The 23,982-nt window shown below is 35.2% G+C and overlaps 3 protein-coding genes across 3 annotated transcripts; 2 read left to right on the plus strand and 1 right to left on the minus strand.

The window, feature by feature from the left end:
* Window positions 1-1,366: 1,366 nt before the first annotated feature.
* LOC111482877 (protein WVD2-like 7) lies at window positions 1,367-6,204 on the minus strand. The gene is made up of 9 exons (XM_023128898.1): window positions 5,839-6,204; window positions 5,620-5,698; window positions 4,296-4,958; window positions 3,877-4,089; window positions 3,690-3,733; window positions 3,503-3,586; window positions 3,312-3,408; window positions 2,900-3,007; window positions 1,367-2,007 (listed from the first exon to the last, which is right to left on the minus strand). Exons 2-9 carry the CDS (start codon window positions 5,659-5,661, stop codon window positions 1,600-1,602), a joined length of 1,659 nt encoding a protein of 552 aa, XP_022984666.1. The 5' UTR covers window positions 5,662-5,698; window positions 5,839-6,204; the 3' UTR covers window positions 1,367-1,599.
* A 4,206-nt stretch (window positions 6,205-10,410) lies between these two features.
* Window positions 10,411-16,478, plus strand: LOC111489674. The gene is made up of 12 exons (XM_023138000.1): window positions 10,411-10,577; window positions 10,680-10,790; window positions 10,982-11,105; window positions 11,186-11,319; window positions 11,424-11,568; window positions 12,120-12,298; window positions 13,051-13,291; window positions 13,868-13,954; window positions 14,102-14,247; window positions 14,446-14,553; window positions 14,679-14,767; window positions 15,491-16,478. The coding sequence occupies exons 1-12, from the start codon at window positions 10,509-10,511 to the stop codon at window positions 15,963-15,965; spliced, it is 1,908 nt and encodes a 635-aa protein (XP_022993768.1). The 5' UTR covers window positions 10,411-10,508; the 3' UTR covers window positions 15,966-16,478.
* A 1,492-nt stretch (window positions 16,479-17,970) lies between these two features.
* LOC111484171 (auxin efflux carrier component 4) lies at window positions 17,971-22,197 on the plus strand. The gene is made up of 6 exons (XM_023130656.1): window positions 17,971-19,553; window positions 19,647-19,923; window positions 20,021-20,106; window positions 21,188-21,345; window positions 21,428-21,504; window positions 21,647-22,197. Exons 1-6 carry the CDS (start codon window positions 18,350-18,352, stop codon window positions 21,711-21,713), a joined length of 1,869 nt encoding a protein of 622 aa, XP_022986424.1. The 5' UTR covers window positions 17,971-18,349; the 3' UTR covers window positions 21,714-22,197.
* Window positions 22,198-23,982: the final 1,785 nt, after the last annotated feature.

Raw genomic sequence — 23,982 nt, forward strand, 5'->3', positions numbered from 1 at the left:
TACACCTAGATGGATTCCAACCAACAAACCATATATGGCTTTCCAAATCCCACTTTTATTTTGCCCCTCATTTATTTAAACTTTAAATAATTCCTTTAAAATTATTTATTTAACCATTTAAAGTACTTTTAAAATTATTAAGAAATTATATGTATCCTATTTTCATCCAAATTAACTATTGGAGAAACCAAAAATAATAATAATAATAATATATTGAAAACTAAAAGCATCTTAAAATATAAAATAAAAACTACAACCATCAAATCCAATAATTATATCACCATGTTAATTAATTTAATGACGGGTTATTTAGATATTATTTAGAGTAATTATTTCAAGTGATACTTTCACGTATTAGCGAAACCTTTTTATTCTTAATAAATTACTTATTTCAACATAATTTAAATAATTAACACATATATGATGCTGTATTCTAACTTAAAGATTATAACTGATTCGACTTTAGTTTTTGAAAGATCCAACGGAGTTGGGGAATATCGAACCATATCAGCATTAGCCCAAAAACTAGAAAGCGACCAACCTCCACTACTTCCCTTCACCTTCCAAACAACCTTTCTTCAACTTCAAATCTCCTGCGCCTTCAAACTGTCCATTTATTCTCCAAACTTTTAGTCTTCAGATATTAATTTGAATAATATGTGCATCCAAGCGAGGCCTCCTTATGCTCTGTTCATCCTCAGCTTCTTCTTCTTTCTTTCAATCAATGTAGTACTCACCCATGGCTTCCTCTCTTCCAACAAGCTTCATGAATCCACCGGCGGGGAGGATCCCAGCGTCAAGTGTACACCCGGAAACTTGTATCCCATTGACCGGGACTTCGCCGGTGCTGATCGAAGGAGGGTAGCCGTGGAGTTGTCGGCGGTCGCTCTCTTTGGACTGATTGGTTTGTTTGGAGTTTGAATGAGGTGATGGAGATAGTAACCTGGAAGCTTTAACCTTCCAAATTTCTCATTTGAACTCTGATTTTTTTTTCTTTTTCTTTTTTAATCTTGTTGAAAAAAAGTCATTTTTATAGGTTCAATTCGGTATCTGGATCCCTATGCTTTCAAATTTGGTTCAAAATTGGTCCTTATATTTTCAAAAGTGAATATCGCTATCCCTATTGACAAATTTTAAACATTTTAACATAGAATTTAGAAGGAAAAAAAATGAGCTAACAAGGTTTGGGCTAATCTCTGTCATTAAATGAGATTGATGTGTGGCTTCTTTAAGCTCTATGAAAGTTGTTAATTAAAGATAAAGCTAAAATAGACAGAAACACATGGCCATTTTAATGGTCATGTTTTCGTGGACTCTAATTGGACTATCCTTAAAAAAATAAAGTATTCTTGACAGATGAGGGGACTGAAATGAATCCCTGGTTACCTAAAGCATAATTTAACAATTATCGATATAATGTCTTTCAAAATAGAGAAAATTTAGTCACAATTTGTTGCTTATTCCTGCCGAACCTTAACATACATGACTTCTAAATTACAGTACACCATAACAGCAATGAAAACAATTATGGCAATATAGAACATGGACAATTTATTCTGATGATTCCTACTACCTGGAAGGGAACGAAACGTGTACCATTCACGATGTAACACCAACAGCAAATCGTCCCATTCCGGAGCCAGAAACAGCTTTAGTGTCCCTTGGTCTCCCCATCAAATTCATGCTTCTCCGCACCCTGACTTTCTGCCTCCCCTCAATTCCTTGTTTGGACATCGTCTTATAATTCTCTGAAACTATGGATTTCTGCACATTGGGTTCTTTCCCCTTTGCTTGGTCTTTCCTTAACTCTTGGTTAGCTGATGGACTTGAAGAATTAACGCTTGCTTCATCATGCATGGCTACATGGCAGTTCCTGTTCTTTGAAGTATTATTTGGTGCTTCACTTGCAGAGGAATCGATGTCTTTTCCTAACTGTGAATGCGAGGAGGACGCCGCAGCTGTGGACTTTCTCAAAGTGTTTCTTACTTTCGTGCCACTAAACACAGCCTGAGATGTGACATACATAAACCAAAACAAGAGTAAATTATAGTGCTTAAAGAAAAAAACACGGGTGAACCTATACAAGCGTATTTAGCCCGTTTCATTTGTTAGACAAAAGTACTACTTTTCTTCACAGTTGTTTTCCTCATTTTGAAAGACATAAAATGCTGCCTAGAACATGGGTAGAAGGGGCATTTAATTGTTCTGTTCAATTAATAACTTCAATTGTTCTGTTTCCATTGTTAGTTACTAGGCTTCTATAGCAAATATAGGATGAACTTACAGAAATTCTAGCAAATTCAACTCTACTCCTGACTACAGTGAGACGAATAGATGGTCAAATATTTGTGAAGTTTGTTTCCAAATAACTAGAAATGCATGCACTGTGCCAGAAAGGAATTATACATCTTCTTCACTTACGTGCAAAGAACTTGACATTTGTTCACAATCTTTTGGTAAACTTATCACCTTCTTTAAAAACACACCTTTGCATGCTAAGCCAAATTTCAAAATCAAAATCAAGCATTTAAGGTATAATGAGTAGTGTTTATAAGCTTAATTTTAAAAAACAAACAACAAATAAAATAGTTATTAAACGACTGAAATGACATTCCAGAGTGCTCTTGTCAAAGTTGTCTCATATATTCGAAGTCTTCCTATATTTAGTTACACAGGGACACAGGTAACTACGGCAATCCATAAGAAAACCAATTCAATATTGACTGTCAAGTTAACAACCTACAATATGCACCCGGAATAGCCAGTTTTTAGAGATTGCAACTATATTTATTTTGGAGTTTTATTCTTAGTTCGAGGCTGGAATTAAAAAATGTGTACAGCAGAAAAGGAAATCTAAAATTTTCAGTCGATAATATATGGAAAAATGATGCACGTTTACCTTCTTCCCATCTGACTCAGGTCGAATTGCACCGTAAGAAGAGGGTATTGGTTTTGATCTGATGTCAAGGTTCTTCTGTAATTTCTTAATTTCAGAGTCTGCCTTACCCTGAGACAACAGCAGACAACCAATTTCATTATGCTTTTCAAATAAGAATACTGAAATTGCCATTTTTTTGGCATAGGTAATGTCATGCAGCTCTCTTTCTCTCTACAATTAAAAGTAGTAATATGAAAAGATGCTGATTTAATCTTTTTTACCCATGTTTCTTATTTGACTCTCAAATCTATCAGCTACCTTGATATACAATTACTCCAACTTTAGATGAAAGTGAATGTTCATAGTACTATGTCATTTATATTCTTTTGTATAGGATTATGTATTGCTCTATAATAACAGAGATCACGCTTGCCTGTTTTCTCCTTTCTGCGAAGTCTTTGCTTCTAAAATTGGAAGCTGAAGCGCTTTTCCCAGTGTCTTGCATGACTGAGTTGACAGTCCGATTTTGCCTACATTCATATAAACTAATAATACATGAGAAATCTTGACATCGATATAAAAGCCAAGAAGAAGAGAATATCTCTTGAGATAGGGCAGTGAAACCTGGTGGTTGTCCTTAAATATGATCTAGACTCAACCTTCAATGGAGAAGAATGTGATACTCCAGAAGTTTGTACCTCATTACATCTGAAGGACATCATTTCACGGTCTCAACTCATCAAACATGCTAAACTTAAAAAATAAATTATATAAAAAAAAAACTACCAAAAAAAGGAACCAGTATGCATACCTTCTACTCTCAAGAATAGTTCTTCCCTTGATAACTTTAGAATCCTAGAAAAATTTCAGTTAAGAAAAAAAAAGATTGACTATATTAAATTGGGACTTCGGTGAATTCAAGAAATATTTGTTTCACATAATAAATATAATGGCACTAATCAGAATTCCAAGTTGAATATAATAAAGCCACAAATTACCTCAACTTTGGGGGTTCTACGGACATCTTTTGTACGTGAAATGGCAGATTTTGATGGATGAGCTTCTGTGCAAGTTGTATGTGAAGGCTCTCCTTTGCTTTTACTGGATGCCTTTTCAGGAGATTTGAGAACATCACCCGAAACATTTCTTCGACTCTGACAAATGTTGGCCTGAGATCTGGAGGAGGCCTTTGTTTCCCTTCTAGTTATCATCTATGTTTAAGGGATTGCCGAGCAGAGGAGTAAGTAACAAAAGAATCGAAATTATGCTGAAGGATTTGGATAGCAGAATTGGTGCTTTCCTAACTAGAAAAATGGGCTTACAAGATGCAACATGATTGAATCAGAATGTAATTGGTTAATGAATTGAAAGATAACAAAGAAGAGAGGAGCAAATGTTGATTAGAGAAGAACTGCACCTTCGGAGTGAGAGTTCGCTGACTTCCTGAGCAGCTTTTGGCACCTTTCTTCACTAGCTCAGTTTTGGGGACTGCCTCCATGGCTTCAGACGGCGTATTCTCGCTCATTCCAAGACTGTTGGCATCTTCCTTTATTTCAACCTCTGGTTCACCACTTACAACAGTTGAGAACGTGTTCTCCCCACTGTCATCTTGCTCATTTATTTCAGCATGAACGCCGTTACAATCACCATATGTTGAACCATCAACACCGCTGAAAGAATTTTCACATTTAGGATTAGGAGATGAAATTCCCTGTCTTGGCATTTCTTCAAATTCCATCACCACATGGTCCCAATGGTTTTGTGAACTGACAGAGCTATCATCAAAATGACCATCATGATTCTCCATGTTTATAATCTCAATGTCTGCCTCTTGATTCACTTGCTCTGATACATCACTGTCAAGAGTATGGGACTCTGCTGAATTCTGACCAAGCAACCCTCCCTTTTTCTTGAAATGAGCCTCAAAGTAAGCCTTTTTCTCATTGACAGAACCCGGTTTGGAGAATTTCTCTACCTCTTCTAGGTAACGATTATGAGAGAATGATGACCTCCTTTCCCAAGATAAGGATTCTTTTTCAAACCTTCCAAATGATATAGAGTCCGAGATTACAGATTCAACCTGATCAATTCCAAACAACTGGACATTAGAAAGGAATCACCGAGCCCTGAAAAAACTGGAGAAAATATGGCATCCAATCCTTGCTGATCATACCCCAAAATTATACAGATCATATCTTAGCAGCTGAAAGGTCCCGGAGTTTCGTAATTAACTTCAGATTTGTGAACTTCATTGTTAATGCATTATAAGTTCTTAACTACCATATCATCTGCCTATCCAGCACAAAACGTTCGTTTATCGAAGTTCTCTTAATAAGTGCTCCGTAACAGTTAATTGCAACAACAATCAAATTCTACAGATTGGAGGATGAGGTAAGAAAATCAATTTACCATATCAGAAAAACGGAGCCTCTTATTACTAAGAGTGAATGATGCATTAATTTCTTAGAATTCAACCAAACAGAACGTGCTCCCGTTCTTTCGAGGAGAGATTGACGAAAACAGTATAGAACAAGAGAAATCTAATAACTGTAAACGATGGACAAAGCAACAGGACATTCTATCTCCACAGCAAGTATTAGTGCGCATGTATTCGGTATATAATAAAATTTCGGAATTAGGTTGAGAAATGAAACTCTTAATTCGACATCAAATTTTCAAATTATTCACAAAAAAACGATAAAAGTACCACCCGGAAGGGAAAAAAAAAGCGAAAGCAGTACCTGAAAATTAAAGGTAAACGGCTGTTCGATATCTCCAGCCATGACTGGCTCAATCAAGCATCAGAAACCACTAAAACAACTGCTCGAACAAACAACAGAAGAAAAGTTAAAACAATCACAAGAGGGAAAAAAAAAAAAAAAAAAAAAAAAAAACGAAGAAAAAGCCTCGAAAAATCCAGTACAGATTTTGCTACAGATTTGGATCATGAACAAACTTACCTTATCAAGCCACAAAACCGAAACAGTCACATTCGCATTCGCATTCACATTCACAGCAACATATCTTTAGAACATGACACGCAGAGGCTGCAAGTCTGAATTAGATGCCAACGACTATGCTTCTCTCGAAATCTCCCAAGTACGAAACAGTCTGAATGACAGAAATGAAATTCAGAGATATCACTTACTTGCAAGTAGCTGATGGAATCTTGAAGCAAGCGTGTTACGAGCGAAAGCACAAATCTCACAAATCTCTCTTTCTCTCTCTCTCTCTTTCAGAGGCAGAGTTCACTGTGTTCTTAAATGCCGCTTTTTGATCTTTGTTCTTGAAGTCCGTAAACGGAACAATTGGCTCTTTCTTATTTTATTTTATTTTTATCTTCTTCGGATCTGAGGTTCCTTAAATACTTATTTTTTCGGGAATGGCCACCATGCTTACTCTCAATTTTAAATTATAAACTTTTTGTTACTAAATATATAGTTATTTAAATAAAATTATTCTTATTTAAAAAATTAATTATATAATTTTTTAAAAATAAATAAATACAAAAAGATGAAAACTCACTCATATATCCTCAAAATTAGATTTAGATTCTTTTTATTAAAAATAAATTATCTTATATACTATGAAATTTGGATTCCTCGCTGTAAAAAGAAAATTTAAATAAAAGTATTCAAATTAATTAAAAAAAAAAATTTAAATTATTATTATAAGGTGGAATAATAAATTTGAAATTTAACTTTTTTTTTTTTTTCCCTTTGGATCTGAGGTTGGTTAAATATGTGTTTCTTTTTCCGGGAAAAAAGCCAATATGGTAGAAAAAATAGTAAAAATATATTAATTAATTAATTAATTAATAGGAAGTTGATTTGATTAATCCAAGGGTTCGGCCTGAAGCGAAGAATAACATGTGCACCTGCCTTTTTGGTTCTTGTCTTTATATTGGTATCTGCTTAAGTGGGACTGCCAAACTCATAATTTTCCGACAATTGGATCCCCTTACGACGCCGTTTCCACTTTCTAATTTTTATTTTTTTCTTTTTTATATATGAATAGCTATAGACCTAATGAATTGAGCTCGTTACTAATTGAATAATATTTCGAAATAAATGAATAAAAATTTAAATTTAAGCCAATGAATAAGAAAAATACATTAACATAAGTTGACTAACAAATTTGGGGGAAGTTAGATTCTAATCCCCTAACATACTTAACTATAAAATTCCTATGATTGAACTACCAAAAAAGAAATGCACCTTATTAGTACAGCTAGTAACTTTTATTTTAGATAAGCCTTTCTCAGATGTGATATTGGTTTATTTATATACCATTCTTTTATTTAGGTGTCATAAACAACGTCTTCACGTATCCTTTCGTTACCTAAAATATCAATGATATGATTCAATACATCAATAAAAGAATTGATATATTGTATATTTGGTAGATTATTAATAAATAAATACGTAATATTTGTTATATATATATATATAGATAGATATTTATTTAATGTGCTATTCTTGCCATTATTGGTATATTTTATCATATATATTTTTAAAATTTTAAAAAGTAAATATTGAGAATTGCATATATGCCCGTCCAACACAATAATAGCAACTTTGACTCGATTTAAAAGTATTTTCATGTATAGGAGCTATTGATAATTGAGTTGTATTAGTGATAAGAGCTTATCAAGAGTTAGGTCTATTATTAATTGAAATATTTAACATGGTTTGTTTGCATGCTAATTTTCAATAATGCTTATTATTTGCTATTATTGTGTTGAAGTATATACTCAAAATTATTTATAAAAAAAAATAAATAAATAAATTATATTTTCAAATTATTTATTATAATTATCCTAAAATTATTGATTAAGTGATACAAGTGGGCCATTGGAGACTTTGGTAAAAAGTTATTATTATTTATTAATTATTATTATTATGGGGAACTGAAGCTATGATGATTCAAGAATTTTACTGGGAAGCTGCGAATGCATGAATCTGTCCTTATAAAAGACAAGAACAAAAAGGACAAGAAATTAATCATCCATCGTTTCCCCACGTGCCCCGTCCGTGCCTCCATCCCGCCTTTCTCTCATATTTGGCGGGCCCTCCTGCCATAATTCTTTTCTCAACAACGTTACATTTAATTAAACTCATTTTAACTATTTAATATCTTTATTAAATTATATAAAAACTATTTATGAATTCTTTAAATTAATAATTAAAAATTTAAAGACTAAATTTTTTATTGTCCCTAATAAAATTTGAAACTTTATGATATTGAGTGTGTAGCTCGATGTAGATGTTGGGGTCCTCGAGTAAGTACTACTTAAATGAATCGTCTATATAGTTTTAGTATATTTATTGCGATGTTCGCGCAAATTAATATTGTAACTTAATTTCCTTTTTTCTTTCACCTACAACCAAAACTTTGGATTCCAATCATAAATTTTCAACGTCTATTATTGATCAAATTGGTTTGCTTCCTATTTGGTTTTGTTGAACCTTTAATTCAATTAGTGACGATGTATAATTGTCATGGTTTAACTTCACCGCTACTAAATATTGTTTTCTTTGAGCTTTTCATTATGGGTTTTCCTTCAAAATTTTAAAACGCTTTTATTAGGGATAGGTTTCCAATGTTCTGAGATAATTGAGTCAAAAAAGGAAAATGACCCAGATCTCGAAATGAACCACGGACTTCCTAACATCTCTTGCTTGCCAAAACTTCCCCCTTGGCTCATTTTTCTGTCATCCTTTTTATGGGATGAGGAAGAATGCCTTCATATTGGGAGCCCACCCATGTGGCTATGCATGGCTTGGTGGTATACATGTATATAGGAGTCTAGTGGTCTCCTCACATTCATACCATATTTGTGGTGAAATTACCGATTTAGACATAGACATCTTAATCAAAAGAAGAGACAGAGATTTCGAGATGTCTGACTAGTCAAGTCAATCATATTCAAAAGTTGATTTAGTTTAGTCGGGTTGATCGTGATTTTACAAAATTTATCTAATTTTCTTTTAGTTCCATAAAAGGTTCAGGGATTCGAGAAGCTTTAATGAACCAACTAGTTGAGTTAGAGTTAGGTTGTTATTTATCCCAAATTTCAACTAAATTATCTAGCTCAAATTGAATGCTTATGAAGAGGAGGAATTTATTCGTACTCTCACGTGATTTCATTAATCAAATTGTCTAGATAGAAGACTAATCAACTTGCAAGAACTCGTGAAAAGTTGTTCACTTGTTCAATCAATCATAAATTTGAATTGGATAGGGATTGACTATAATGAGCTATGCTTAGGATTTTGATTAAAAATTAGTATTTGAATTCGGCATCTGAAGGCTCGATATATCCCTTTGACATGGTCACGTTACCTCTCTTAATAAATTTAAAACGGGTTGACTTAATTTGATTTTTTGTTCTTTTTAATCATAACTTTCGGTTAATGTTTATTTTTATTATTATTATTATTATTATTATTATTTTGTCAATTTTGAAAAATAAAAGAAAAATTAGAATACAATAAATTGATTAGTAACTTTTGCATAACTAATTTTTCATTTGTGGACATGAGTTTATAACCATTAAATTCAATAAATAAATATATTTAATATTTGTGGCAGTGGCATGGGAACGTGGCCAGTTTCGTGTCCATGCGATTGGTTCTGGCTCAATGGTCGATGTGGTTCCACGTGTCTCAAAATCAGGTGTAGTTAGATGACTTAATCCATTTTAATATTAACACTTAATTTCATTTAAAATAAAAAAGTAAAAAAAAAAAAAAAAAATTAAAAAATACCCTTTTTTTTGAATCTGAACAAACATAAAATATAATGAAAATAACCTTTGTGTTTCAAATTTTCATATTATTAAAAAAAAAAAAACTTTCTTGTTAAGTGAACACGACTCTCCACAATGGTATGGTATTGTCCACTTTGAACATAAGCTCTCATGACTTTACTTTGGGCTTCCCAAAAGGCTTCATACCAATGGAGTTAGTATTTTTCATCATCCAACACCTCCCCTCGAACAAAGCACGCCTCCCCTTAATCGAGGTTCGACTCCTTTGGAGTCTTAGTCATTTTTGACTGCCTTCGTACCTTCGAGGAGGCTTGACTCCTTTTTTCTTTTTAGAGTCCTTTGTTCGACATTCGAGGATTTACCAATCTATTGACACGACTAAGTTTAGGGCATGACTTTGATATCATGTTAGACGAACACGACTCTCCACAATGGTATGATATTGTCCACTTTGAGCATAAGTTCTCATGACTTTATTTTGGGCTTCCCAAAAGACCTCATAACAATGGAGTTAGTATTTTTCATCATCCAACACTTTCAAAAATATTTTTAGAACAAATTTAAAAAATTAAAAGTAAAAATAAAATTTTTAATGAAATGGAAACTTTTGTATAATTTAATAATTACAAAATGTGAGACTTATTAAAAATATTTTAAAATTTAAAAACAAATTTTACAAATTTATTAATCTCTACCAATATAAAGTCCAATGGGCCTAGAGCGGGTTACCGGTTAAGAAACAGAGCGATAGGTCCGGGTACATAATCGTTCTCGTTTAAGCTTGTCTCTGTACTGAACAATTTCGCGCCAAATCAGTGGCAACTGTAAGCAAAGTGAAAACGAATTCGCGAGCCTGAAATGGCGCTGCTGTGTTTTCTGCTAGATTTGAGAACCTTGCCTCCTCCCATCCTCAGCGGCTTAACGGATGTAAGGCCAGTTTGGATTCAAATTTGTATAAGCTTTCATTTTCGTTCTATTTCCGACTGACGAATCTCACGATTGTGTATTGTGTTCATCTGTTTCTGTTAGTCCTTGTTGCAGCTCGCCAATCTTTATGCTATATCATCATCGTCATCGGCTGGTAGGATCGGATTGTGCTACGTCTTAAAGAATGCCTCCTCTGGTCCTGATGATGCTCTTGTATGGATATGCAAAAACTTTCACTCACGCTCACACACAGATATAGGCAGGCGCTATTTGAACATAGGCGTTTGAAATTTTTATCCTGATAGCTTTCGTTAGTTTACTCTTTTCTGAATTGTTTGGCTAATCGAATTTGAAGTTGAAATTGCTCGTTTGTGGTTATGTGTATCCATCACTGAATTAAACAGTTGGAGGTTGCTTACACTCCTAATAGAAGTTTTAGTCTCCGTGACTTCCACCGCGCTGTAGAGAATTTGCCAACCGATGCCTTTATTCCCCAAATTAATGACTACGAAACCGTCTATTGTCGCGGTATCTCCCGTAATAACTACTTTACTGGCATTTCTTTGAATATTTATTGAATTGAATTGAATTTGGCTGCTACCTGTTAGATGTGAAATTGTCGGCTGTTTTAAGTGATCAAGTTCTATACTCATGGGGAGGGGAAAATGTAAAGAGGAAAGTGATTGTACTAAGCGCATATGCACACTATGATTTGGATTCCCACCTGGAAAAGACACTTATGGTTGGCCATTTATTTAGCTGAACTGCTAAGATCTTGGTTCATCTTCAATTTGGATGATAAGTCTAAGGGCTTTTTCTTTTGGATTGTGTTTTTATTTTCCTCAGGAGGCGGCTAATATGCGTGTTTCAGTTAAGTTTGTCATCTTTAAGCAAAAATCGAGCCATCTCAATTTCATTGAAGAGGATGCTAACGGGCTAATTAGACGCATTTCTGACATTGATGGCTGCTCTCTTGAATTATACCTTCCAGGTAGACGTAGAACAATGGTTTACTCTCCTACTCATATCTTGTGAAAAGAAAGTAAGTTCTGAGAGCTTATGAGATTTCCCAACTCTGTGGGCGTTGAGTACTGTGGTGATCTATCACGTGATTACTTTTAACTCGTAAGAAACAACAATTCCACAAATTCTTAATAGTTGATGCATATCTTGTTCATTTACAAGTGGAAAATTTTCAACCTTTTCTGATCCAATGTAAAAAATGGAAGTCGTTGCATCTTGATAATGGGGAAGATTGTATAAAGGATATTACTCCATTGAACATTGGGGGTGGCTAATGCATATCAGCATCAGTCCTCTTGGTCTATAAGTTGGTCTTCGTTAAGAAATCATTCTTCCTCAATTGTCTATCGGTCTGTTTAACCATAATTGTCTACTATAGTTCTGGATTCATTTTTTCACCTCTTTAGGTACCTTCACACCACAAATTGCAATCTTCTAAATTTTCCTATACGTAGTTCATCGTAGTTATCTATTGGCAGTGGATTGAGCTAATGTTTATAATATTTTACAAATTTGCAGATGTCAGAGTATTTCAAAGCCTTGTGAGACAATGGTTGCACGACCTCAAGGATGATATGAAAGAACCATTAATAGCTTGCTTTGATTTCAAAGGAAACCTCATTTATTCCACGAACCAGATAACCTGCAACTTGTATATGTCTGTCAAGCAGATGATTGATGGGTTTCCCCCTTGTCAGGTAAATTCTTTCAATCAGATTATTGATTATTTGTTTAACTTTTCCTGTCACGCAACCTAATAGTAGAGTAACCACTTCTGCACATTCTGATGGGAGAATAAATTTGGATTAAAAAACACATTTGACCATGATAATTCCATTGAACTAATGGTTTTTTTCATCGAGGTTCTTTCAAATTTGGGACAATCTAGTCTCCGAAACTTAGTATGTAATTGTGAAAGTGAGTCATGTTACATCACAGGCAAGGATGAGTAGACACTTCAAATTAGTTCCGGAGAGGGTTTAAAATAAAAGAGTTGTATTTTCTCATATTTGCTGACAAGCTCACTCAATTTCTTCAATAGAGAAGTAAATGGCTAACCGAGCTCATTAGTTTGTGAGAGCATTCATGGATTTATTTCCATTTTTGCCTGGCAGCAGAGTTCTCAAGAGGGTAGGATTCAAGTACCTCGAAATATTTGGTTTATCTTGTAGTTCTTTACCTTTCATATTTGAATGTCATTTTAGTTCTGTCAGGATGCTGAAATTTCTAATGAAAAGAAATAGCTTGAAATTGAACCATTTTTATTTGGAAATGTTGCCAACTAAAATGGTATAATCATGTCCATATCTGGGAGTTCAATTTTAGACTTCATATCCTCCTAAGTAGGACTAGAGAAAAGTATCAAACATCAAATTGAATGCTTTGGTAGCTTTATTCTGCATTCTTAGGCTGTGGGTAAGAATTTTAACTGTTACTGAAAATGTTGTAGACATGCAGATGTCATGGTATGCCATTAGAAGTCTACAGAAGAAAAGAGATGAAGGAATCTTCCTGCGCAATCAGCGGGGATTTTCTGGAAACCTCTGACGTAATGAAAAACACAACGAAAGTTGGGGAGAAATCAATCCTGTTTCTGCTGTCGTCTCAGTGTCTTACCAAGTCTCAGCCAAATTCTTCACAAATTAAATTTGACATCATACAACGAACCAACTTGGGAACCTTATGCGAAAGTAAGTTGGTTCTGAAGCTCTGTCAATTTCCCTCCCATTTGCCTTCTATATTGACATGTTTACTGTGTGGGAATTTTCCCTGAAATATCAGGGAATGTATGCTGAATTTAGTATGTCTGATACTTTCCTGTTCTGGTGCTCCACTACCCAAGTCGTACGTGGAAAAATCCTGAGCTCAATTACTACTCGTCTTTCTCTGCTGACTGCTCACGTTTGCTTCGTACATCTATGCTCTTCCAAAATAATTTTTCAAACCAAAGTTAGACCCTGTTACCTATAACCATTATGTAAAGTATCATTAATAATTGTTATCTTACCTACTTTTATTTTTATAATAATAAAAACCCTACTCTCGTTTCCCTTGAGTTGACTTTCAGGTTATGGGCTTATGACTTTTCTGACTAACCCAGATCATGACATAAATCATAAAATATCATATGTTAATGATTACTCGTACACTAACGGCTGGTGGTCATCTTTGATTTTCTTCCCAACCTTTAATTTCTGTCATCAAGAAGTAGTAGTCAACAAACACTTTATGGAATCACTTTTCTAAGTTTTGACAGTTTGATGTAGGTGTTATTATGGGAGCCTCCTATTTTGTGGTTCCATCATCAGAATCTTCTTCAGCAGGAAACGATGAGTTTGAGTTGAACGCTTTAGGTGCATAGGACAACCTCCATTTAATTTTTTCAATGTGCTTTTCCTTATATACTTTATATAACATCCCCTTATCATCCATTTGCCTCTGGTTTCAGATGACACTGATATATATATTATTACTTCTTTATTCCTTTATTTATTTGGTAGCTTTTCGAGGACTTTGTGGTGCTCTCCACTCACTAGATCAGGGTTTGGTTTGCCTATCAAATTGGAATATGGAGACCTTAAATGAATCTACTTTCCCTTGCTATTATATTCTACAGCCATCACAAAATGGATCAATGTTTCTTAGGGTAATAATCGAATCTCTCTTTTGACATATGGAGTGTTTACTGTTCTTTATATAATGATTACTGTCTTCACCAATGATTTTATGTTTTATCATTTTGATTTAGAATCTATTCCTTTTGATCAACTAACAAGAGTGAAAAACACAATTTGGTTAAGCTTTCTTGTCAATTCATCTCTGAATTATTAAGGGAAAATTGCAGCGTCTTGCTGGCTCTGAGGAAGTTCTCTATGTACCAGACATCAAGACTTTGATTACGGCTCATGTTTGCCAGGAGATCCAAAGCTCCATTCTTGTCTCGTTGGAGAAGGTTGAATTTGTCTAAACATTTTTAGGTGCATTATTATACAATCTGAGAAATATGCAAGATGCAATTATGGTATTCTCTCAAATTATTTCTTCGTGGGGATTAAAAGTACCTTCTTTCATCTTTAGGTTGAACTAAAAGACTACAATCCGTTGATGCATGAAAGAGGCCTCCACCAAAAGTTGAACGTTCTTGTGAAAGAAAGTTTGGAGTTCAGGTAGTAATCCTCTCCTCCCTCGTGTATATTATAGCTCTTTTACATTTGCCAAGGTGGTAATGGGTTTTTTAATTACATTCAAAATTTTCTTTTTTGGTCTTTGGTTTTTCAAAATTAAACTAATGAAGACTATTTGGAACACAGTTTTCTTTATTTAGCTTTCCACTCGTTAGAAGTAGTTTTTGAAATTGTTGTCAAATGTTGAAAACGTAAACATTATTTCTTTTAGTTTCCAAAATTTGGAAAAGATTTCAAAAGGGTTTTGGAATTAAATTACAAAACTATAAACAAATTCTGAATATAATACCCTCGCTGGCTCTACTTTTTGGACTGGCGATGCAGCATTGAAACAAAGCTGTCAGAGTCAAACGAAATCTAATCCATCTTGGTTTTCTGATCAAAGAACGTTTGAGCTTCTTGGACTTCGATTATTCTCCTCTCTGAAATCTAATTAATGTCAAATAATTTCCTAGAGACAAAGATAACGTACAACACTGTTGCTTTCAATAATATGTGTCACATTTCTGTGCCACGTCCCACATTTCAAGGCAATTTGTCGGGATTTAATCAAACTTGATACGCCATCACATTTCAGAAACAATAATTTATTGACCACATTCTGTATCGCCCAATTGCGTAGCCCTTAATTTACTTCTTGAAATTTTTGTTATAATGATGAGTAGTAGAGCTGAAAAATAGATTTTTCTTGGTGTTATATGCCAGGTCATTAACTCCTAGGTCAGAAGAGGGAACCTACGGCAATGAATCAAACGGCCCGGATTATTTGAAAGGAATTGTGAACTCTGTAAAAGACGTTGAAATTGTAACCGCAATGGACTGCATAGAAGCTGGAGTTGCTGAAACTTGGGAGCAGCTAGTTACCCATGAATTCCCTGAAACATGTCCAGTTTATGTCTCCAAAGACAAGCTGGATAGATTTTCTCTCTCGCCACCCGATGGCAACAAACAATTGGCTGTGAAAACGTCAAGGATTTTAGAGAGACTTGAGATACCAAGACAGAGAACTAAGGCTACATCTCCTAATACCATCAGCATTGACTTGGTTGATCCAAATAGTCCAACGAAGAAACCACCAATCCCGTTGGTGCCAGTTCTGGCCCGAGACCAAGGCTTCACAGGTACTCAAACTCAACTAATGAAACCAAATTTCAACAAACTCAAAAGAAAACGTACATGACCACCCCTACCCCCAAAATACTTTTTTTTTTTTTTTTTTTTGATGGAGAGTGTCTTAGAGTTATCTGATGTTGACCACTATTAAATTTTTCACAAGTAAGAAAGAGGAACACAGAAAGGACGTGAAAAAAGGGAGATTCTTTCTTTTTTTAATACTTACCTACTCACTAGACACTAGTGAGTGAATATCTCTTAGTGACCACCTATATATATATTTTTTACAACTAGAATAGTGGAATAGAGAAAGAGTGAAAGAGTTTTATTAATTTTTTTAGAAAATAAACAGTTCTAAATTTTAGTAGGATACCTACTAACTTGTGAGAATGAGATTTCAAATTCATAGTAGTAGTTAATTGAAGTATTGCCTTTGATGGGTGTATATATGTGTTAATTTCTTTTTACTAGTTTGGATAGGATGGATAGGGCTGAGTGCTTGACTGAATATGATTAATGTGCATGTTCTACTCGAATCATAATGGAAACCAGAGTCGGTATTTGTTGAGGTTTCGTGCAAGATTCAGGTTATCATAATGACTTTCATAACTTCCTGATAAATGTTGTGGCTGAAAGTGGAAGTAAATTGTCATTTTTAATTACTATTTAATATAGATAGTGCTATTTAGGACATATGACCTTGCCTTGCTATTCATCAAGCATGCTCTTTCTCCCTCTTTTGGGATTGAATTGCAAGTCATGGTTGAGTTAAATTACTAAGTTTGTTCAATACATTTTTCTAGACTGTCTTTCAAATTTGTGTCCATTTATTTTATTGTGTTTTAAACTTTTTTAATGTCTACCACATTAACTCTTATTTAAAGGTTATATAGAAAGTCGATAAGTGAAAATATAATATTGACATAGTTAATGGTATAGATTAATTCTCCAATGTAGAGGGAGATTCGAAACTAGAAACTTCAAAATTAGTTGAATATAATAGATAGTAAAGTTATATTCCATATTTTGACTGATAACGATTTAGAAAAAGCTTACCGATGTTGTCGATTAAAATGTTAACTTTATGCGACAAAAAATTTAAAAACAATTCTTTTTAATAGGTAAATTCACTTAATGATTTAAACTTTTGAAATCTAAGTTTTTCTTTTTAAAAGTTTAAATGGATGAGATAAAAATGAAAACCACCCATTTTTAAAATGATAATTGATGTTTTATGCTCTGAGCTATGCTTTTGAATTTAAATGTTGTCTATCCGTAAACAAAATATGTTGAAATTTAAGATGAATACAAGAGGAGGTGAGAAAAATATATAGAGTATATAGAGATAAAAAGGAAGTTAAATTGTTCCCGCCCTCTCGCTGGTAGTAGCAGTGACGTGAACTCACTTGATAAGTAGTAGTTTTGGGCGGACCAGTCTTTCCTCTTTGTTGTGGCAGCGTATGATGCCCACCGCTACAACTTCTTCATGCAGCTATAAGGTCTATCATTATCATTCCAAATTTTTCGATAGAAGTGAACTTGACTCTTTTGTTAGAAAATTGTATGTTGTGCGATTAATATATGGTATAACAATAATTAGTCATGAATTTTCGTGACAAATAGCTATTTACAGTTATATGATGCATGTGTTCGCTCTTATGATAAACATGAGTTATTGAGACAAATAACGTGAATTATAAGTTATAATTATGTACAATTGTATGTCAAGTTGTACCATATCATTTAACCATCGATTTTTATTTTTATTTATTTATTTAATTTTTTTTTTTGGGGGGTGCAACTCATTTAAAAAGATATCAAATTAAGTAATATTATTATTTTCGGAATCAATAGTAAAAAATATTAAAATCTATGTTTTTCTTTTTACTATTTGATGGTAGTGGGAAAGGTGAGTTAAAAGTTAACCCAAGGGTTGAGTTAAGAGTGAAGAGAAGCACATGGAATGGTTAGTTAAAGGCGGAGTGTCCCAATTGTGTAGGGAATGGTCCCGTAAAGAAAAGCCCAAAAAAGTCGTAAAAGAAAGAACCCAAAACCCACCACAGCTCACTTCTCAGCCACAGTATCCTCCTCGATCTATCTCCTTTTGCACTGCTATGCCAATGCTATGCTCTGCTCTGCTCTGCTCTATAAATATATATTCTTCCATCTTCCCTCTCTCCCTCCACAAATCACTAAATTTTCTCCCTGTAAAGCCTAATCACAGTGGAACCCAGTTTCCACTCTGTAATTAGCACCTCTGCAACCATCCAAGTAATTCTCTCTCTCTCTCTCTCTCTCTCTCTACAGTTCGTTATCCAACGGTTTTCTTCGTCCCCTAATCTTCTCAAATCTGCCCTCTATCATCAATCGAGTTTTCAATCTCTTCAATTTCTAGCCTCTACAGAAGCTCCCATTCGTTGTTCTTTTTATTTTTTATTTGTCTCGCCGGAGATGATCACCGGGAAGGACCTCTACACTGTCCTGACGGCGGTGATTCCTCTGTACGTGGCCATGATTTTGGCTTACGGCTCTGTTCGTTGGTGGAGGATCTTCTCGCCGGATCAGTGCTCCGGTATCAACCGCTTTGTTGCCATCTTTGCCGTACCCTTGCTTTCCTTCCATTTCATCTCTAATAATGATCCTTATGCTATGAACTTTCGGTTCATCGCTGCTGATACTCTGCAGAAGATAATCATGCTCGTTGCCCTCACGATTTGGGCGAATTTCACTAAAAATGGGAGTATGGAGTGGATGATTACCATCTTCTCGCTTTCAACTCTGCCGAATACTCTCGTCATGGGGATTCCTCTGCTACAGGCTATGTATGGAGGTAACTCTGGGAGTTTGATGGTTCAGGTTGTTGTTATGCAGTGCATTATCTGGTACACGCTTCTGCTTTTTCTGTTCGAGTATCGTGGAGCGAAGATACTTATTATGGAGCAATTTCCTGAAACTGCGGCCTCCATTGTGTCCTTCAAGGTCGATTCCGATGTGGTTTCCTTGGACGGGAGGGATTTTCTTGAGACCGACGCTGAAATTGGCAACGACGGCAAGCTTCATGTCACTGTGAGGAAATCTAACGCTTCACTGCGGTCTTTAGGGCCTTGTTCGCTCCCGGCGTTGACGCCTCGGCCGTCGAATCTCACTGGAGCGGAGATTTATAGTTTAAGTTCTTCGAGAAACCCTACGCCACGAGGTTCGAATTTTAACCACTCGGATTTCTACTCTCTGATGGGATATCAAGGACGGCACTCGAATTTTGGCCAACCGGAATTGTATTCCGTTCAATCGTCGAGAGGTCCGACGCCTCGGCCGTCGAATTTCGAGGAGAGTTCTGCTGTTCCGACGGCGAATTCTCCGAGGTTCGGTTTCTATCCGGCGCCGAATCCAGAGTTTACAAAAAGCGGTAAAACACAGCCACCCCAGCAGCCGCTGCCACAGAACGGCGGTCCGACGAGTAAAGCCAGCCATGATGCTAAGGAGCTTCACATGTTCGTATGGAGTTCAAGCGCTTCGCCAGTTTCAGAAACCGACGGTCTTCATGTATTCGGCGGGTCAGATTTAGGAGCTACTGAACAAACAGGACGCTCCGATCAGAACGCCAAGGAAATCAGGATGTTCATCGCCGATCACCCGCAGAATGGGGAGAAAAAAGGTAGAATCACAAAGAACGCAAAAACCCAAAAATCACAAAAGCTTATTTCAATGCATTTAACGATAAACTATTGTTGTGATCATGATTAATTAGTTGCTGAAAGTGAGGGGTTCAGAGGGGAGGAGTTGAATTTTCAAGGGAGAGTTGAGGTAGACGATGAGAAAGAAGAAAAGGGTCCTACTGGACTCCTCAAGCTGGGCTCGGGCGGCAGCGCCCCCGCCGCAGCTCCGGAGAGTGGGGCGGCGAAACAAATGCCTCCGACGAGCGTTATGACACGTTTGATCTTAATCATGGTGTGGCGAAAGCTTATTAGAAATCCGAACACATATTCAAGTCTCGTTGGCCTTGCTTGGGCTCTTATTGCCTTTCGGTACTGTGTTTAAACTTTGAAGCCATTGATTTGGATGTGCTCTTGTTTTCTCTGTTAGCCCTCAAGTTTGAATCATTTTTTGTGTGTTCATTTGCAGCTGGCATGTGTCTATGCCTAAAATAGTAGCGCAATCAATCTCCATACTCTCTGATGCAGGGCTTGGAATGGCTATGTTCAGCTTAGGTGAGTCAAATCCATCTCCTACAAGTTTCTATTGGCTTTTATATGCTTGCAAACGTGTTCATCTCTGGTTGCTTGATAGAGTTTTGGGTTTTTAGTTTTCTGATTTGGAAAAGCACCCTGAGATCCCACATCGGTTGTTGTATATGGTAATGAAGCATTCCTTACAAGGATGTGGAAACCTCTCCCTAGTAGACGTGTTTTAAAACCTCGAGGGGAAAGTCCGAGAGAGAAAACCCAAGGAGGACAATATCTGCTAGCGATGGGCTTAGGTAGTTACAAATGGTATTAGAGCCAGTCATCGGGAGGCATGCTAATGAGGATGAATTGTGATATCCCACATCGGTTGAAAAGAGGAATGAAGCATTGGGTTTAGAAACTTCTCCTTAATAGTCGAGTTTTAAAATCTTAAGGGAAGCTCTCGAAGGAAAAGTCCAATGAGGATAATATTTGTTAGCCATGGGCTTGAACTGTTACCGATGGTATCAGATTCAGTTATCGTGAGGCGTGCCAGTGAGGATGTCGGATGCCCACGGGGTGGATTGTGAGAACCCACATCAGTTGGTGAAGGGAACGAAACACTCCTTATAAGGGTGTAGAAACCTCTTCATAGTAGCTTTGAGGAAAAGTTCAAAAAGACCGTATCTAATAGTAGTGGGCTTGAGATCTTTAAGGAATAGGGTACATTTTTTGTGGGGAGTTTTTCAAAATTTCCCGTTAGCAATGGTGATTTGTTAGATTAAATTAGGCAGATATTAGGTTGTTGTTGTCGTCTATGTCTGAAATTATGGCTTGGTCCTTACTGCCAACATCAACCAGGAACCATCCATTTGCTTCTCACATTCTCTGTCACGAACCAAATCCATAAATATTTATCCTCTTCACTACAAATGGATCTCTACCACCCAACATGTGGGTCCACTCGTCAGTGTCTCTGGTGGTTTAAGTTTCATATGGTCACATTTGCTGTTGACTCTTCTGCCGTCCCCTTTACACTGTGAAATGATTCTCATTAAATTCATATCTTTTTATGGTCCAAATGACTTCTCTCTCTCTCTCTCTGGTTTTTGTTTCCCTTCCAAAGGTATATTCATGGCTTTACAACCGAAACTAATAGCTTGTGGAAACTCCGTTGCTGCTTTTTCCATGGCAGTGAGGTTCCTCACTGGCCCGGCTGTGATGGCAGCTGCTTCGGCTGCTATCGGCCTGCACGGAAATCTCCTCCGCGTCGCCATTGTTCAGGTTACTCGAACTGTCCGTTTCACCGTTAACGAAACTTATAGCAAGTGACTCCAACTATGTTGATCTAATATGATCTTTGCAGGCTGCATTACCTCAAGGCATTGTTCCCTTTGTTTTTGCTAAAGAGTACAACGTTCATCCTGCCATCCTCAACACCGCGTAAGTTTCTTACAAATTCAACGGAATACTTACTTTAACTTGACTTGACATGTTAACAAAGTTAGATTCTGTGTCTGATTTGTTGCGATGCTGTTTCCTTCCTAACTAATATCAATCTTTACCCGTTGTTGGCTGCGTGTAGAGTCATATTCGGGATGTTAATAGCACTTCCAATCACTCTCATTTACTACATTCTTCTCGGCTTGTAAAACCTCGGCGCGCCAATGCCAGAAACACGAGCAAAAAACGCTAGAACATCACCCNCCCCCCCAGGTTTGATTCAACACAATTCAATTGTCAAAGAAGTTCCTAGTATTTGGGGGTTGGGGGGAGATTAGTACGAAATCATACTATACTAGAAGAAGAAAAAGGGTTGAAATTTTGAAAAGACAAGAGAGAGGGAGAAATGGGAAACATTGATGAGGAAATCAAGGGAAGTGGTTCTCAATCCTTTTCCATTTTGCATGACAAAGGTTGTTAATTTCAATGTTGTTGTTGTTGTTGTGTATGAAGAGGAGGACAAATTTGACTAACTTTGATGACCATTTTGTGAAATGGGTATTGCAAATAATGAAGAGAACACAAAGGAGGCAGGCTGAAGTTGTTGTTGTTGTTGTTGTTGTAGTCAACCATTGTTGTGGTTTGAATATGATCAGTTGTGCAATTATATGAAGCCTTGTCGTCTTGCTCTCTTATCTTCTGCTTTGTTTTGTAGATTTACAGAAGGAACTTTTTTGTAAAGATAAAGAAGATAAGAAGATGATAATGTGTACTTTCAGCATCAATACAGTGTGCCTTAGAAAAAGGAAAGAAAAGAAAGATAAAAAAGATGAGAGAACAAAGGCATCTCTTAAAGCAAACTAGTCCTTATCCAACCACAAATGCAAAAGAAAGCTTCAGAAAACCAAGATTTGGACTTCAAAACAAAACAAAACAAGAGTATACGCTAATATCTGTTTAGTTCCTAATTTATTGGATGTAAAATTTTGGTATATTCACCCACCCTATGGATGAAAATGAAGAGCGAGTCTCCCCCGTAGCTAATAATCCCTCTTTGTCCCGACCTTTGCATGCTTTCGACCCTATCTTAAAACATTTTGAAAATGCTGAGTATTAGAAATACTTGAGTAAACAACTTCACTGTTGGGTTAGATATGCACACATAGTGAAAAATATCACGAAGTCGTTTAAAACTTGTCGACTCTCATGTACTAACAGCTAATAGCCATAAGACCATATCATGAAAGAGATGGTATAATATATAACTGTCACACCCAGAAACACCCAAATCTAACCACAACAAAACAAAACAAAACAAAAAAAAAAAAAAAAAAAAAAAAAAAAAAAAAAAAAAAAAAAAAAAAAAAAAAAAAAAAAAAAAAAAAAAAGTTCTACTTTTTTAGCTTAGCTTTTTCACTTTCTATAGGAAGTTAGCCTTTATAATTTCTTCAACCAAAGCCAATTTGTTTGGTAATTTGATGGGACCTTCCATAAGGTCTTTATTTTTCATCTTTCTTAGTCATAGGTTAGGGACATTTTTATTGTTTATCATATGGTTTGTCTTATGAAAATGTGTATCAAATCTTAGAAAATACCCCGTTGTTTCCCTAAGTTTTGATCAAAGTAGTTAATGCGATCGATATTTGAAATAATATTTCGTTCACGATTCTCTAACCTCCTTGACTAACTACGAAAATGATCCAGCCATTAGACATATCTCATTTAATTCTATTCAATTATTTGTCAATATGTCTCGTAGTTAGCCAACTACATAAATGGTTAGGTTTGTGAATTTTCCCCTATACTGACCTTTTGACCTCTTTCTAAAAATAAGACTAGTACGATAAATTTGCTATAGACTTAAAAGATTCGTAATTATTATAAATAAATATTTTTGATAAAAAAAAATAAAAAATAGTCCAAGAATTATTAACTTATTTCTTTTTTTTCCCAAAAGGAGTGTCCTTTTTGGTAATTTAATAATTCTACAATCATTTTATAAAAATAAACATTAATCATTTAAAACCATTTAATTAAAGTAACATTGAAAGAAGAGGCTTTAATGGTAGCCCGAAATTAGTTCATAACACCAAAAATAAATTAAAAATTAAAAATATTAAAATAATAATAATAATAATAAATGGCTGGCCTGGGACCATCTGAAGCGTTTTGTCCCGGTTTGACTGGCGGTCTTACTCCAAATTTCTGTTTTTTATTTTTTTTTAATTTTTATTTAGACTATATTAATAAAAATTACCTTTATTTTAAAATTTTTAATACTTTTAATATAAGTCTAAACAAATATATATATTTAAATTTTTAAAAGAGTTTTAAAATACATTTACACTTCATTTTAAATAAAAACCTTAATATTTTATTTAAAAATGGTTTCAAAAATACGTTTTTACTTTTAAATAATTTTTTTTTTAATAAAGTTTAAATTATTATAGTTGGTATCATATCAAAATTAAAATATAA

The sequence above is a fragment of the Cucurbita maxima genome, unplaced genomic scaffold (assembly GCF_002738345.1).
Source record: "Cucurbita maxima cultivar Rimu unplaced genomic scaffold, Cmax_1.0 Cma_Scf00001, whole genome shotgun sequence".
Lineage (NCBI taxonomy): Eukaryota > Viridiplantae > Streptophyta > Magnoliopsida > Cucurbitales > Cucurbitaceae > Cucurbita > Cucurbita maxima.